The following is a 13924-nucleotide window of genomic DNA, read 5'->3' on the forward strand; positions in this document are numbered from 1 at the left end:
CTCCCACCCTCCCCAATCCCATCTCCCCCCCACCCCACCCTGCCACTGTGGCAAGGCATTCCCTTCTGCTTTCTCTCTCTAATTAGCTGTTGTGGTTTGCAACAAAGGTGTTGAGTGGCCGCTGTGCTCATAGACTAACGGATCTTAAATCTTGCCAAAATGAAAGCTTATTCCCACCCCGGCGCCCCCCTAATTTTTTTTGGGGGGATAAAGGTTTCATTTTTGCCACCTCACAGCCAACAGAGATTGTTTCCAGTGTTTTTGATATGTGCCATTCTCACTGGTGTAAGATGGTATCTCATTATCATCTTTATTTGGATTCACATAATAATAAGTCACGATGAACATTTTTTTCCATGTGCCTATTTGGATATCAACCCTTTATCTGATATGTTGAGTATGAATATTTTCTCTATTCATTCCACTGTTAGTTTTAGCTCATATTTAGAATTATTTTTTTTGGGTCACACCCAGGGGTTACTCCTGGCTCTGCACTCAGAAATTACTCCTGGCAGTGCTCAGTCAGGGGACCATATGGGATGCTGGGATTCGAACCTGGGTTGGCCGCATGCAAGGCAAATACCCCACCCACTGTGCTATTGCTCCAGCCCCTAGAGATTATTTTTAAAGTACAGATGTGTGATACTCAGGACAGAATATCACAGATACAATCCAATCAATAAAATGCATGCTGAACTTGAATAGAAAATTTTCTAAAAAGAAAGACTGAAGACTTTTTTGTACCACGAAGAGCACTTCCCTCACATGTGAAGGCAGGATATAATCACTGAACAGACAACGGGCAAATAGAGCATCACACACATGCACACACATTCACCCACACATACACCTTCCTACCACCCACGTGATGTAAAACAATCACTGAAGTAACAGATTTGCGCTGTATAAAGGGGAAGTGAAGCATCTCGCTTATAAACCATAGGCAGGTGATGTTAAAATGAGTTCACCAATTCTTACTTTTCTGTTCTACTTTGTTGAGGAGTACACAGGTTTTCAGATCCATCACTTTTCAATGAAACAGCCACTGGAGATGATGTTTCGGCTAGACCTTGCCTCCTCTGATGTTCGGCCATCAAGGCTTCAAGCTGCTTTCTTCTCTGTCGCAGCTCCTCCCTTAACATTTCATGTCTTCGCATTTCTGACCACTGCTATTATTTTAAGTATCAAAGTTAGTATACAAGTAAAAATTTGCTTTAGCTGTTAATGACAACATAGTAGGCTAACATAATTGTCAGTACCAAAAAAGCTTTCTATTGTCATTCTATCTTTTAGTCCAAGATCTTATTCTAAATAGTATTTGATAATGAAAGGAAAAAGCATCACTCAAATATACATCTCAATTATCTAGTTATGTTTTTAATAAATCACATAAATGTCATTTTTATGTGTGCTTTGTTCTAACTAAAATGACTACTACTTGAGAGGTAAGAACCAGGAGGTCTGCCCCACAGCTTGGAAACTGGCCTCACATGCAGGGGAAAAAGGCAGCTGAGATAGAGAAGGGAACACCTATTAGAGGATGTTGGGAGGACTCACTCAGGTTGAAAGACGTGTGCCAAAAGTAAACTATAGAACAAACATGATGGCCACTCGATACCTCTATTGCAAACTACAACACCCAAAAGGAGAGAGAACAAAAGGGAATGCCCTGCCACAGAGGCAGGGTGGGGTGGTGAGGGTTGGGGTGGGGGTGGTAGGAGGGATACTGGGAACATTGGTGGAGAATGGGCACTGGTGGAGGGATGTAAATGATCACTGTATGACTGAAATGCAAACATGAACGTTCATAAGTTTGTAACTGTACCTCACAGTGATTCACTAATAAAAAATTTTTTAAAAAAAGACATGTATTCCAGTCCTTTGAACTATCTCCCCAGTTCCTGTAAATACGTTTTACAAAGGCAACTTCCATCCCGTTCCCTTCCATGAAACTAACTTTGCCAAACATGTATTTTGAGGAGACACTGTTTTTTTCCCCTACATAGCTATCCTTGATGAAGAACCTTGAAGGATGTGATTAATCATATGTAGGATATATTCTTTTAAGGAAAATTATAGGAATTATGAAAAATAAAACGTGACAATAAAGCTAATTGCTATGAAAGAGTTAAGTCTGAAGAATTATGAAAAATAGACTTTAAAATAAGCTCAATGTGACAGCTGAAGTAAATTGAATAATGACTGTTAACCAAAATAAGGATGTTATATAGCAACTATGATGCAAGATACAACAAATTTACTATATTTTGAAGTCACTTCTGGTTGCCTACCTATGTACAAGTTATTTGCTTTTCTGAATAATATGGGTTAATTTTATATTTATAAACTGAATTTCTAAAAGAATTTCTAGATTTCTAAAAGAAAAAAAATGACTACTTGCTGTAACTTTGTATAATTCTGCAAATAAAGGCAACACTATTTTTTTAAAAAAAAAAACTTCCCTTTTAACTGCTATCTGGAAAAATTATTTCTTTCCCCAACTAAGTATGTTTCTCAGTTTTCCTCCTAGAGATGTATCTTATGATTCAGGATCAGGGTTCTGGAGAGAGGGGACAGGGGCTTGCCTTGCATGCAGCCAATCTGGGTTTGGTCCCCAACACCATAGATCATGAGGACAGAACTAGGAGTTTAAGCCCTGAACACTGCTAGGTGTAGCACAAACAATAAAACCAACCTCCATGCCACTCCCCCGCCAAATAATTGTTATGTTATACAATACCTCATTATCTACTAATGAGGAATCTTCAGGTTCAAAAACAGATTTGCTTGTACTGGTTTCATTTTCATTAGCAGTTGGGGTTGAAGTAACAGCTGGCACATATTTTTTTGAGGGGCAGTTACCCCCATTAGTAGTTGTCAGCTAAAAAACAATTGGCAAAAACCATTATGAAGAACTAAAGCAATTATATTAATTTCACAGAACCAGTTCTTTTAGTAATCTAGTAATTTTTTATTACTAGACTTGACTAGGTGCTACGGAGACCCAAAGAAAAGCTAATATAACAAAACAAAGATAAAAGGCCAAGGAGATAGCTCAAAGATCAAGGGCATGCTTTATATGCAAGGGCCCAGGATTCAATCCCCAGAAAAACACGGTACCCTATGCATCATTTGGTACAGCCCCAAACTAAAACTAAACAAGCAAAACTGAGCAAAAAACCCAAAGATGCAAACACGAATTATAAAGGTGACAAGCAGTAACCCTCAAGAACACTCTGGTAGCTTAGTGATAGCTCAGAAGTAGCCAGGGTAAGCATGAGATTTTGACTTTAATTCCTGCCACAGCACACGCACTGAAGCAATCCTAGCTGCCCCTCTTAAATAAGGTTGCCAGTGAGGGAAAATTTTTTTAAAATCCTAGTTAAAAATTTCAGATACTCCAACCACCCCTGGTATTTACTTCTTTGAACATTATGGAAAAGGGAAAACTATTAGGTAAAATGGAAAAGTCTAAGTCAAGAAAAGAGTTGTATTAGAACTATCGTTTAAAGGTTGAAGTACAGGAGATAAGATATTTGCATTGCATGCAACTGATCCTGAACCTATCCCCCATACCACATATATTCTCTGAGCACTATCTGAGTGGTCAATCCTGAGCACAGAGGCAGGAGTAAGCCCAGAGCACTGCCTGATATGGTCCCCCACAAAAGAAATAAAAGAGAAAAAAAACCTATTATTTGATGTGTTTCCTTTTTTAAAAAAACAAAATGTTTGAAGACTAAAATCAATTTTAGAAAAATTCTCAGAAAAAAATATTGCATTCCAATATTAACCCTATTCTTGATTACTTAATATGGTGAAAGACTTATCTTTATTTAACTCAGAGAAAGCATAGGTATGATGTTCCCATGGGATCGAGGGGTGGAAGAGAGAGTTGGGGGGGCAGCGGCAGAGGTGATTTAGGTCAGGGAGGGATGAAGGTCTTGCTTTGCAGGCAGGAGCCCCTGGTTCAATCCCACATAACACATAGTCCTCAGACCATGCTGGGAATGGCCTCCAAGGACCAGTAGGAGTGCTTATATCCCACCAAATCATAAAGGTCAAATTAAAATAATATAGTCAGGAATGTTACTGGAGTGATAGCACAGCGCGCCTTGCACGCGGCCAACCTGGGTTCGATTCTCCCTCCCCTCCCCTCCTCTCTCCTCACCTCCCCTCCCCTCCTCTCCCTCCCTCCCTCTCTCCCTCTCTCCCTCTCTCTCTCTCCCTCCCCCCCATATATATCCCTAGCCAATTAGTCACAAAATAAAGCAAATAAAAATCTGTCATATAAGCACTAGAAAAAGAGTACTTCCACTGATTAGGTTTTAAGCATCTTTTTTCTTTTCAAACACAGGAAGAAATTTCCTAATTACCTGTAGATCAGGACATGCCTTTTGCAATGCTTGAATTTTCTCTTGAATCTCTATAAGTTTCTTTCTTTCTTCCTGCAGTTGTTTGAGCTCTCTCTGTTGCTGCTGTACTTTAGCTTCATAAAATTTCTCTCTATAATTAAATTAACATTATTTGTACATTAAATTTAATACCATTAGGCTATGTATAATACATTAGACTATGTTGATTACCTTCTCTAGAGTAGGTATATTTATATTTTATTAAATGAAGGTTATAAGCTAACGTACCTTGCCTTTGCATTTACTCCAGCATCTTTCTGTGTTTTATTGGTATTTCCTCTAGTATTATTTGCATTTTGTTTGCTGTCATCTTCCGCTGGATAGAAATCATCCAAATTTGAAGTAGTAGCAGAAATAACTCCTGGTTGTTCTGCAGTATCGTCATCCTAAAACATCACACTGTTATATTAAAATCCTGCTAACTTAATAATATCAAATTTATAACCATTAAATACTACCACTCAATAGTACTTTTATATCACTGTCATCCCGTTGTTCATCGATTTACTTGAGCGGGCACTAGTAATGTCTCCATTCATGCCAGCCCTGAGATTTTTAGCAGCCTCTCCTTACTCGTCTTTCCCAACAACTGGAGGCTCAGGAGAATGAGATCTGTTATTGTTACTTTTTTTGGCATATTGAATATACCATTAGATATTAATATTAATATTTAAAAAAGCATTAGAGCAACATGAATTTTAGAGAACACGGAAGTTCATCCTCTACCAATGGCAGAAAATAAAGTGCTGGCACTAAAAACAGTATGTTTAAGATTTAAGCTATTATCTAGTAATAACAAATACTAAGTTACTTTTTCTTTGACAAATATTGAATTATCAAGGAATAGATTTCAAAAAGGAAATTAAAATTAAAAATATGCCTCTGGAGCTGCAATTTTTTATGAATTTTTCGTATGCAACTTTTACATCAACAACTTCAAATAACAAATGTCTATTACTTGTTCTTCTTGAAAATTTCCTTTCTTTGGTCTTAAAAGTTTGTCTTTGCAAAAAAGGTGCCATTAGCACTCAATACAAAACCCAGAAGGGTCATATATGCTATCTCAGATCTGTATGACTTGTAACAAATGAATAGTTATCTTTCCAAATACTCTGTTGGATCAATGTACTTAGTAAATTGAGGGTTTGATAAACTGCCCCTTTAAAAAATGTATCATCGACATTTTTATATGTAAACTACACTTTTATTTAACATTTATTCATTTCTCCAATGACGTCAATTAAAACTAAAATCTTTGGAAATATTCTAATACAAATTCAAACAGAACAAATCCAATTATAAAGTCTATACAAATGAAGTAACACTAAAAGAAAACAATGAAAAAATTATTGACTAGGGCAAGAGCAATAGTACAGAGGGTAGGGCGTTTGCCTTGCATGTGGCCAACCCGGGTTCAATTCCCTGCATTTCATATGGTGCCCTGAGCACCGCCAGGACTAATTTCTGAGTACAAAGCCAAAAGTAACCCCTGTGCATCGCCGGGGGTGACCCAAAAAAATGAAAAAAAAAAAAAAATGTCTAAACATATTGTGTCACAGACTAGGAAATTAAGAGACTATCTAAGAACTCATAAAATGTGTAAAACGTCAAAGCCTTCAACTGTCCATTTAGGCTAATATAATCAGGACGAATAATGAAAGATTTACATAATCACTTAATAATTAACACCTTTGGGGAACAATGTAAGAAAAGGTATAAGAAAAATCTACCTAATGTAAGAAAAGGTGTAAGAAAAATATACTCTTTATATAAATAAAATTCATTTTTTATAATAACTTGGGAGTATTCATTTTTTCAAACACTTCTCTTTACGGAGGTCCCACAGAGATCTGAACTGAGATTTTTTATTTTTTTTAAATATGTATTTCAGACATTGAGATACTCCCCAAAGATCAACAGTTCAACATAGGCATGAATTTAAGCTGACTTCAGCTATAAACACCAAGTAATAACACTCAGGCCCTCCAAACAACAGCTTTTAAAATAAAGTTATTTTAAACAGCCATGTTTGTCTATATATATATATATATATATTATCCGAGCCTGTTCCTATGTTCATCAGTTCTAACAGATAGTATGGTTCACAAAACCTAAAATATTTACTAACACACACTAACAGTAAAAGTTTTCTTCTCAATATGCTAAGCATTCAAAACTGACATGATTAAGAACTCTATAAATAGGTACTACTGTAAATACACTAACAACTTAAAAATACATATGTAAATTTTACTTGATAACTATTTTTTATTTTTTTTTTAAAACATATAAGCAGTAGTTACCTGTACCATAGCAACGAGATCTTGTAATTGTCTAAGTTTCTGTTTTGCAGCCATAAGTCTATTGATCTTCTGCTCAAATTCCATGTCTTCTGGGGCCTCATCAGCTAGACTGCTCCTATGACTAGATAATGAAGCCCCACTGACTCCCTCCTCTTCTGCTTCATCCTCCTCTTCTTCATCATCTTCACCATGTACAACATGAATTCCCTGCTCTCCTTCTCTGTTATAGTGGCAATCTGCAGAAAACATGATGCATTGCTGAAATCAATCACTTTTGTTTTGTGCCACATTCCAAGGTGCTCGGGAATTGCTACCAGCAGTTTTCAGAGGACCATTTGGTTCTGGAGACCAAATCCAACCTCCCACATGAAAAGCATGAGTTCAGCCTATTGAGCTATATCTCTCGAGCCCAGAAATTAATCACTTTTTAATAAATGCAATAAAGTATTAATAAAAGGAGATATATTTTCTAAGACGAGGTCAGGTGGTTCAGGGAGGTATGGCGCCACACCACCAGAACCCCTCGAGCTCTCCCAAACCCAGCTCACCATCTCGCCTTAGACAGCACACAGCTCAACATACCAGGCAGGGAACTCTGCGTGTGACCCCTGCTGGACATTGCTGACTGTTTTGTAAGATTTGTATGGAGTGGCGTTGGCGGGGCACAGAGGGATGGAGTCCGGGCTTTGAGTCTCAGGGCCATTGGGCATGGAGCCACCGCAGCAGTGCGCTCAGTGGCTCATCCACTACAGGGTGCTGCCCACCCGCCACCGGCTGACCTGGGTCTCGGCGTGGGTGTCTGACCTGGCATAGACCCTCCGCAACGGGGTCCTGCTCTGCCAGATGCTCAACAACCTCCGGGCACATTCCATCAATCTCAAGGAGATCAACCTGAGGCCACAGATGGCCCAGGTGCTGTCCAGAAATGCAGGCAGTGCGTATTTGTCAGCGTGTGGATCGTTACAACACACCAGCGGACCAAAAGCTTACATTCGGTAGGCTGGGAACACCAATAAGGACGATTAGAGGCACCCTAAAAGCCTCTGTCCCTCTCTGAGAGCCTGGTAAGCTACCCGAGACATATGTGATATGCTAAAAACAGTAACAACAATAACATGCTCTCCGTGTTCCTAAAGTGAGCAGACTCCGTTGGGCTGCATTGGCACACGACAGAGACGAATGAAGACGTTATTGATGCCCGCTCGAGCAACCGATGAACAATGGGATGATAGTGATAGTGATATTTTCTAAGAATGATAGGCAAAACCAGCTATAATTTATGGTCAATCATACCTAAAGGCGGAGGCATATTTAGTGGCCGTTTGTTGGCTGCAAATCTGTTGTTAATTTCACAATTAGGATTAACTGATCTCCCATCTCTATTGTTAGAGACACACTGTGCAACAGAATTACTATTCACTTCATTCCAGGTGGCAGCCACTTGAGGATTTCTAAAATAAACAGTTTGATGTTATTTAAGATTAAAAAGGAAAGCTCTAGAACCACAATACAATAATCCTGAATTATGACTACCATCGGCTATTTCCAATGATAAACTGGAAATTGAAACAGTATTTTACATTTGCTTTTCATTAACTTCTATCTGAAAATTTAAGAAGAAAAATATCTGAAAACCCGATTACATTTAAAACTAAGGAAGAGTGACTCAAATTAGATCAGGGTGCTTGTTCTGCACATGGCTGTGAACTGACCCAGATTTGATTCCCCTGAGTGCAAAGAGTAAAGTTCTAAAAAGCAAAACCAAAACCAAACCAAACAAAAAGACCCTCAAATACAATAAAACTGAAGAATGCTGTTAGATACTTAATATTTACCAATACCTAACAATAGCAACCTTACACTACTGTAACAAATAATTCCTTATTTGCTTCTCTTTACAGGGTAAGTAAAATTACAATGAACAAAATAGAACAGCTTGAAAATTCAGCACTTTATTAAAGAGTTTTGTTTAGTAACAAAAATTCTAAGGTGAACATGAGAAAAGCAGATTTTTATTTAAATGTGGTTTTTAGGCCACACCAACTTTGCTTAGGGCTCCTAGTTCTGTGCTAAGGGATCACTCCTATTGTAGCTTGACAAACCATATGCAGTGCTGGGGATCAAACAAGGGTTGGTCATGTGCAAGGCAAACACCCAACTGGTTGGTACTACTGCATGGTCCCATATTTTTAAACATTCTTACCGAATATTAGTAACAGGTTCAGAATTTTCATGCTCAGATTCATACTCTGACTCTTCAGTTTCTTCATCTTTTGTGTTTTCATTTACAGCATCTGTCATCATATCTGATGTTTGTTCATAATAATGAACAAGTTCTCTTAGTTCATTTAATCTCTTTCGAACTTCATTCAACTTCCTAATAAAAATATATGTGAAATACCAAATTCAGTACAATGAAACGCGCATTACTTTCTTATAAAGCAACCAGCACAAATGAAAAAGACCTAAGTTAAACATTCAGTGCTATGCAACTTGAAATAAATTTTTAGAAGTTTAGTCAAAAATCTCATCAAAAGGCTGTTTCAAGGCTGGAGGTTGCTCCAGACCCCAGACCGGACCAGCAACACCGGGGTGCCAGATGGAGAAGGTACAGCCAGCACACCCTCTCCAGATGGAGCCCCGGCGACACTGAACTTCTATTAACACGGCCCCGGTATGCGGGGCTGGGACATCTCCAAACCTTTCTAATATACAAAAAATATGCTCAGGAATGGCTCCGCCACCCTTGAACATCCATTATCCCAGAGGCACAGAACCAATCTCAGAAACGCAGCGACTGCTGGCAGATATACTCCTGGACTCTGAACTAGGCTCTGGCCGTGTGCAGCTCCAGGAAGGGAAGGGTCTTTGTCCCTTGGCCTTTTCCCCCCTGGACAGCATGGCGACCGCCACCGTTCAGAACCAATTGGACAGAGAAGTAGGAGTTTGCAGTGATGGGACGGGATGCATGGGGAATCTTGCGATGGGGGAGGCAGAACCGGCCCTGCCTCCTGCCCAAATGAGATCCCGAGCGGTTTACCATGTACAGCTCCTCCGCTCCTGAACAGCCATGATCCCAGCGCCACAGAAACCAATCTCGAAATGCAGCGGCTGCTGGCAGAAATACCTCTGGACTTAATACCAGAATTCCAAATCTGGGTGGCTGCATTCTCGATCATGCAATATCATATGATCTTTATTACCAACAATAGAAAACATACAACCTAATGACGCCATTCCGACAGGTCTGACTGTTGGGGAAAAAACTCCAAATAAGGATAGTATAGTGAGTTTCCTGTCGAAAACTGAACGTAATCAAAGTAAGGAGAGAGTAAAGTGAAAACCATCTGCCACACAGGCAGAGGGGGAGTGGGAGGGCGGTATGCTGGGGTTATTGGTGGTGGAACATGTGCACTGGTGAAGGGATGAGTGTTTGAGCATAGTATGACTGACACTCGATCCTAAAAGCCTTGTAACTGTTCTCACGGTGACTCAATTGAAAAATAAATAAACTAATTAAAAAAAAAATAAAAAAAATTTTTTAAAAAGGCTGTTTCATTCACTTTAAAAAGATAAATATTATAGCACAAAAATACAATATCAAAATATCCCTAAAGGACCTAGTAAGTATAAAAAATGTAAAATATTTGATTTTCCATTTAAAATGTCTCTTAGGCAAACTGGGTATGCAAGGATTATTGAGCATTTTCAGAAAGGTCTCTCATTTGTTTACTACAGAACAGATTTATATAAAACATTTACCCAAAACAATTATTATTTGTGAAGTTTGTACAGTTAGTGCCAAGAACCATGCGAGCATGTCAGTATTTTAAATCCTTTAAAAAATAAAAAAATTTATGAACAGGTATTCTGCAGACAAAAGATTCCGGCTTAATGAGGGCAAGTTATTACGTAAAACACAACCTTGTGTGAGATAAAATTTCAGAACTGACTCTGGAATCTCAGATCTATACCTTTTAAACAAGAAAAAATATGGAGGGAGGGGGACCAGAGTGACAGTACAGTGGGTAGGGCATTTGCCTTACAATCGACCAACCCTGGGTCTATACCTGGCATCCCATATGGTCCCCTGAGCACCACCGGGAGTGAAATTCCTGAGTGCAGAGTAAGGAGTAACCCCTGAGCATTGTTGGGTGTGAATACCCAAAAGACCAAAAGCAAAATAAGTAGTTTTGTGGCAGAGGGGGACTTGTTATTGTTTTTGGTCACACCCAGGGCTCATTCTTGGCTCTGCATTCAGGATCACATCCTAGTAGTGCTTAGCAGGGTTAATAAGGAGCCAGAGATTGAACCTGGATTGGATGCATGTAAAGAAAGTACTTTACCCACTAACCTAGCTCTCTGGATCGCTACACAGAGACTTAACTCTAGTCATATCTGCTTTTAATCCACATTTTGGAAATTGGAAAAAAAGTAGTTATAAGCCACCAAAATTACACTGCAACATTATTTCTCTTGGTTAACTTCAAGAATTCATATATATAAATTACACACATATAAACATACATGAAATGCATGCAGACACACACATCTCTCATCGTATCATTTTGTCTATCATAATAAAGCTATTTCATAATTTTTAACATAAAAAATAAATTCCATTCTAGTCCATATAAATAAATTTTATAAAACTGATTTACTGGAGTTTTTCAGTTGGATTTAGTTGGCCTTCATTTTCACTCTCCTTCTGTGAAACGAGAGTAGAAGCAGGGTAAGGAACAGATGTTGTGAGGCTACTGGATTCTCCATTGACAACTGGGGCTATGCAACCAACAGGAGCAGAGGGAGCTGAGGCTGTACTTCTCTGATCCATACTCCTTTGTGGAGAAGCTGAAGGCACAACTATGAAACAAAAAACATGCACCATATTCATAACTGTCTTGAATTTTTAAAAAGGTTGAAATTATTACTATCTCAAAGTTTGGCTTTCAGTTTTAGAAACTTTAGGACACATCATCCATTTCATCTGTTTAATTCAAAATAAGCCCTTCGGGTTGGAGCAATAGTACAGCAGGTAGGGGGTTTGCCTTGCAAGTGAGTAGACAGGGAGTCAATTCCCGGCATTCTTTATGGTCCCCTAAACACTGCTAGGAGTGATTCCTGAGTGCAGAGCCAGGAGTTATCCCTGAGCATCGCTGGGTATGACCCCCCCAAAAAAAAACCAAAAAAAGCCCTTCATAAACACAGAGTTAAAACAAAGGAGTAAGGAAAGATAAGATGCAAAATGACTAAAACCATACTATTATTTGAAAAGCAACAAAAGTTCTCCTAAATTTGTTTTGCTTTTGTGGTTTTAGGACTATGGCCTGGCTGTGCTCAGGGCTTACTACTGGCAGGTTCATGGGACCATAAGTGATGATGAGGATCAAACGTGGGTCACCCGCGTGCAAGGCAAGCAAGCACTCATCCTGCTGTATTATTGCTCTAGGCAAATAAATCTGGTTTTAAGGTAAGTTAAACAGGGCCACCGTGTATGATGTACAGCACAATATCAGTAATCCTAATGGTCTTAGCAAACTAGGTACTGAAGGGTGCTCCAAATCTACAATGCAGAGAATTGTATTTAATTTTCAAGCTGGAAAACAAAACTGGTAAAATGTCTAACTGGCACAGCAATAAAATTTTCTTATTAGCTGATAGCTAAGCCTCTAGTCCTTGAACTATATTTTAACTACTCTATCCACAAAGATCAAGGATCTCATAAATTCAAATAATAAAGGTTAACAATCTGTATATTACCACTTTAAAATTACTGTCATTTATCTTTGTCATAACAATCTAATAATTGATTTCTCACTTTAATACTTCAATAGTTGTAGTTTCTAATAGTCTTTCTATTCCTTGACTTATAACTTTGCTGTGTTCTCACAGTTGAAAATTTCAAATAGTTCCAATAGTCCCTTTATTCCTTGACTGTTACATCTCTGTATGCTTGGCTTCCCAGTGGGAAAAATTTATAAATTTATAAAAAATTACAAATAGCACAGCAGGTAGGGCGTTTGCCTTGCACGCGGCCAACCCAGGTTTCATTCCCAGCATCCCATATGGTCCCTGAGCACCGACAGGTGTAATTGTAGAGTATATATAATTCCTGAGTGCAGAAATAACCCATGTGTGTGACCCAAAACACACAGGTGTGACCCAAAAAGCAAACACATATATATATATGAAAATAATTTTACATTATTTTTACATTGTATGAAATTGGGCGTGTTTGAATTTTAAGTGTTTCTTAGCAGTGTTTATCTGGTTACGCAGGATAAGCACTGGGGTAACACTGTAGCACTGTTGTTACGTTGTTCATGGATTTGCTAGAGCGGGCACCAGTAACATCTCCATTGTGAGACTTGTTGTTACTGTTTTTGGCATATCAAATATGCCCACGGGTAGCTTGCCAGGTTCTGTTGTGCAGGCAGGATACTCTCGATAGCTTGCCGGGCTCTCTGAGAGGGGCGGAGGAATCGAACCCAGGTCAGCTGCGTGCAAGGCAAATGCCCTACCTGCTGTCGCTCTAGTCTAAGCACTGGGGTAAAAAAGAAAATAGGAGATGTCAAGTGTCAAGTGTGAGTTTCAAAAAACAAACAAACAAACAAACAAAAGGCATGAAGGCCTGTGGGCACACATGGGACTCGAGTGTTCAGTGGCCGAGAGCATTTCCCTTAGCTGGCCCACTTGACGGATGGACCAAGCACCAAAGAAACAGGGCCCCAGGCTTGTTGGTATTTGTTTATTTCTCTGTCCCTAGCATAGTTGATCTCTCCCTTTACAGCACAATCATAGTCATAGTTTTGGTTGCAGTCCCAGTCAGTCCCATCTTCTTAGTCTCCTTGTAGACCTCAAAGTTCTCTGGTCCTAGAAATCCTCTCCTAGTTATCATCTTCTAAGTTCCCTTCTGTCCCCTTACAGCATAGTTATATAGAAATCATAAAAAGTGGGGTACACATGGGTGGGGTTGAACACTGTCCTAACAACAGAGGTAAAGCCACTCTTTCAGGGGAAATTCTAGGAGATTAAGTCAAGCACAAAATCTCATTTGAGAGTTCAGCACTCCAGGTTACTAGGAGATCTGCTCAAAAGCAGGATTCCATCTAGGGTGTACTGCTTTATCCTTTCCTCAGCTAGTAGTAATCCATTTAACCAATCATAATAAATTTATTTCTTATAGTATTTCTAATCATTCTGTAT

The 13924-nt window shown here is 38.9% G+C and overlaps 1 protein-coding gene across 7 annotated transcripts in view; it reads right to left on the reverse strand.

Moving 5' to 3' along the window:
• PCM1 (pericentriolar material 1) overlaps nucleotides 1-13924 on the reverse strand; it is a 100017-nt gene that overhangs the window by 52677 nt on the left and 33416 nt on the right. For 6 of the 7 annotated variants that reach the window (XM_055124552.1, XM_055124555.1, XM_055124564.1 and 3 more), the window contains 8 exons: nucleotides 11380-11581; nucleotides 8922-9095; nucleotides 8012-8169; nucleotides 6719-6954; nucleotides 4644-4801; nucleotides 4377-4506; nucleotides 2741-2881; nucleotides 979-1169 (listed from right to left, as the gene is read on the reverse strand). In XM_055124552.1, coding sequence (XP_054980527.1) covers nucleotides 979-1169; nucleotides 2741-2881; nucleotides 4377-4506; nucleotides 4644-4801; nucleotides 6719-6954; nucleotides 8012-8169; nucleotides 8922-9095; nucleotides 11380-11581 — 1390 coding nt within the window. The remainder of the gene's footprint in view (nucleotides 1-978; nucleotides 1170-2740; nucleotides 2882-4376; nucleotides 4507-4643; nucleotides 4802-6718; nucleotides 6955-8011; nucleotides 8170-8921; nucleotides 9096-11379; nucleotides 11582-13924) is intronic. The other variant, XM_055124562.1, reaches the window with a different exon arrangement.

Source organism: Sorex araneus, chromosome 1 (genome assembly GCF_027595985.1).
Source record: "Sorex araneus isolate mSorAra2 chromosome 1, mSorAra2.pri, whole genome shotgun sequence".
In the NCBI taxonomy this organism is placed as follows: domain Eukaryota; kingdom Metazoa; phylum Chordata; class Mammalia; order Eulipotyphla; family Soricidae; genus Sorex; species Sorex araneus.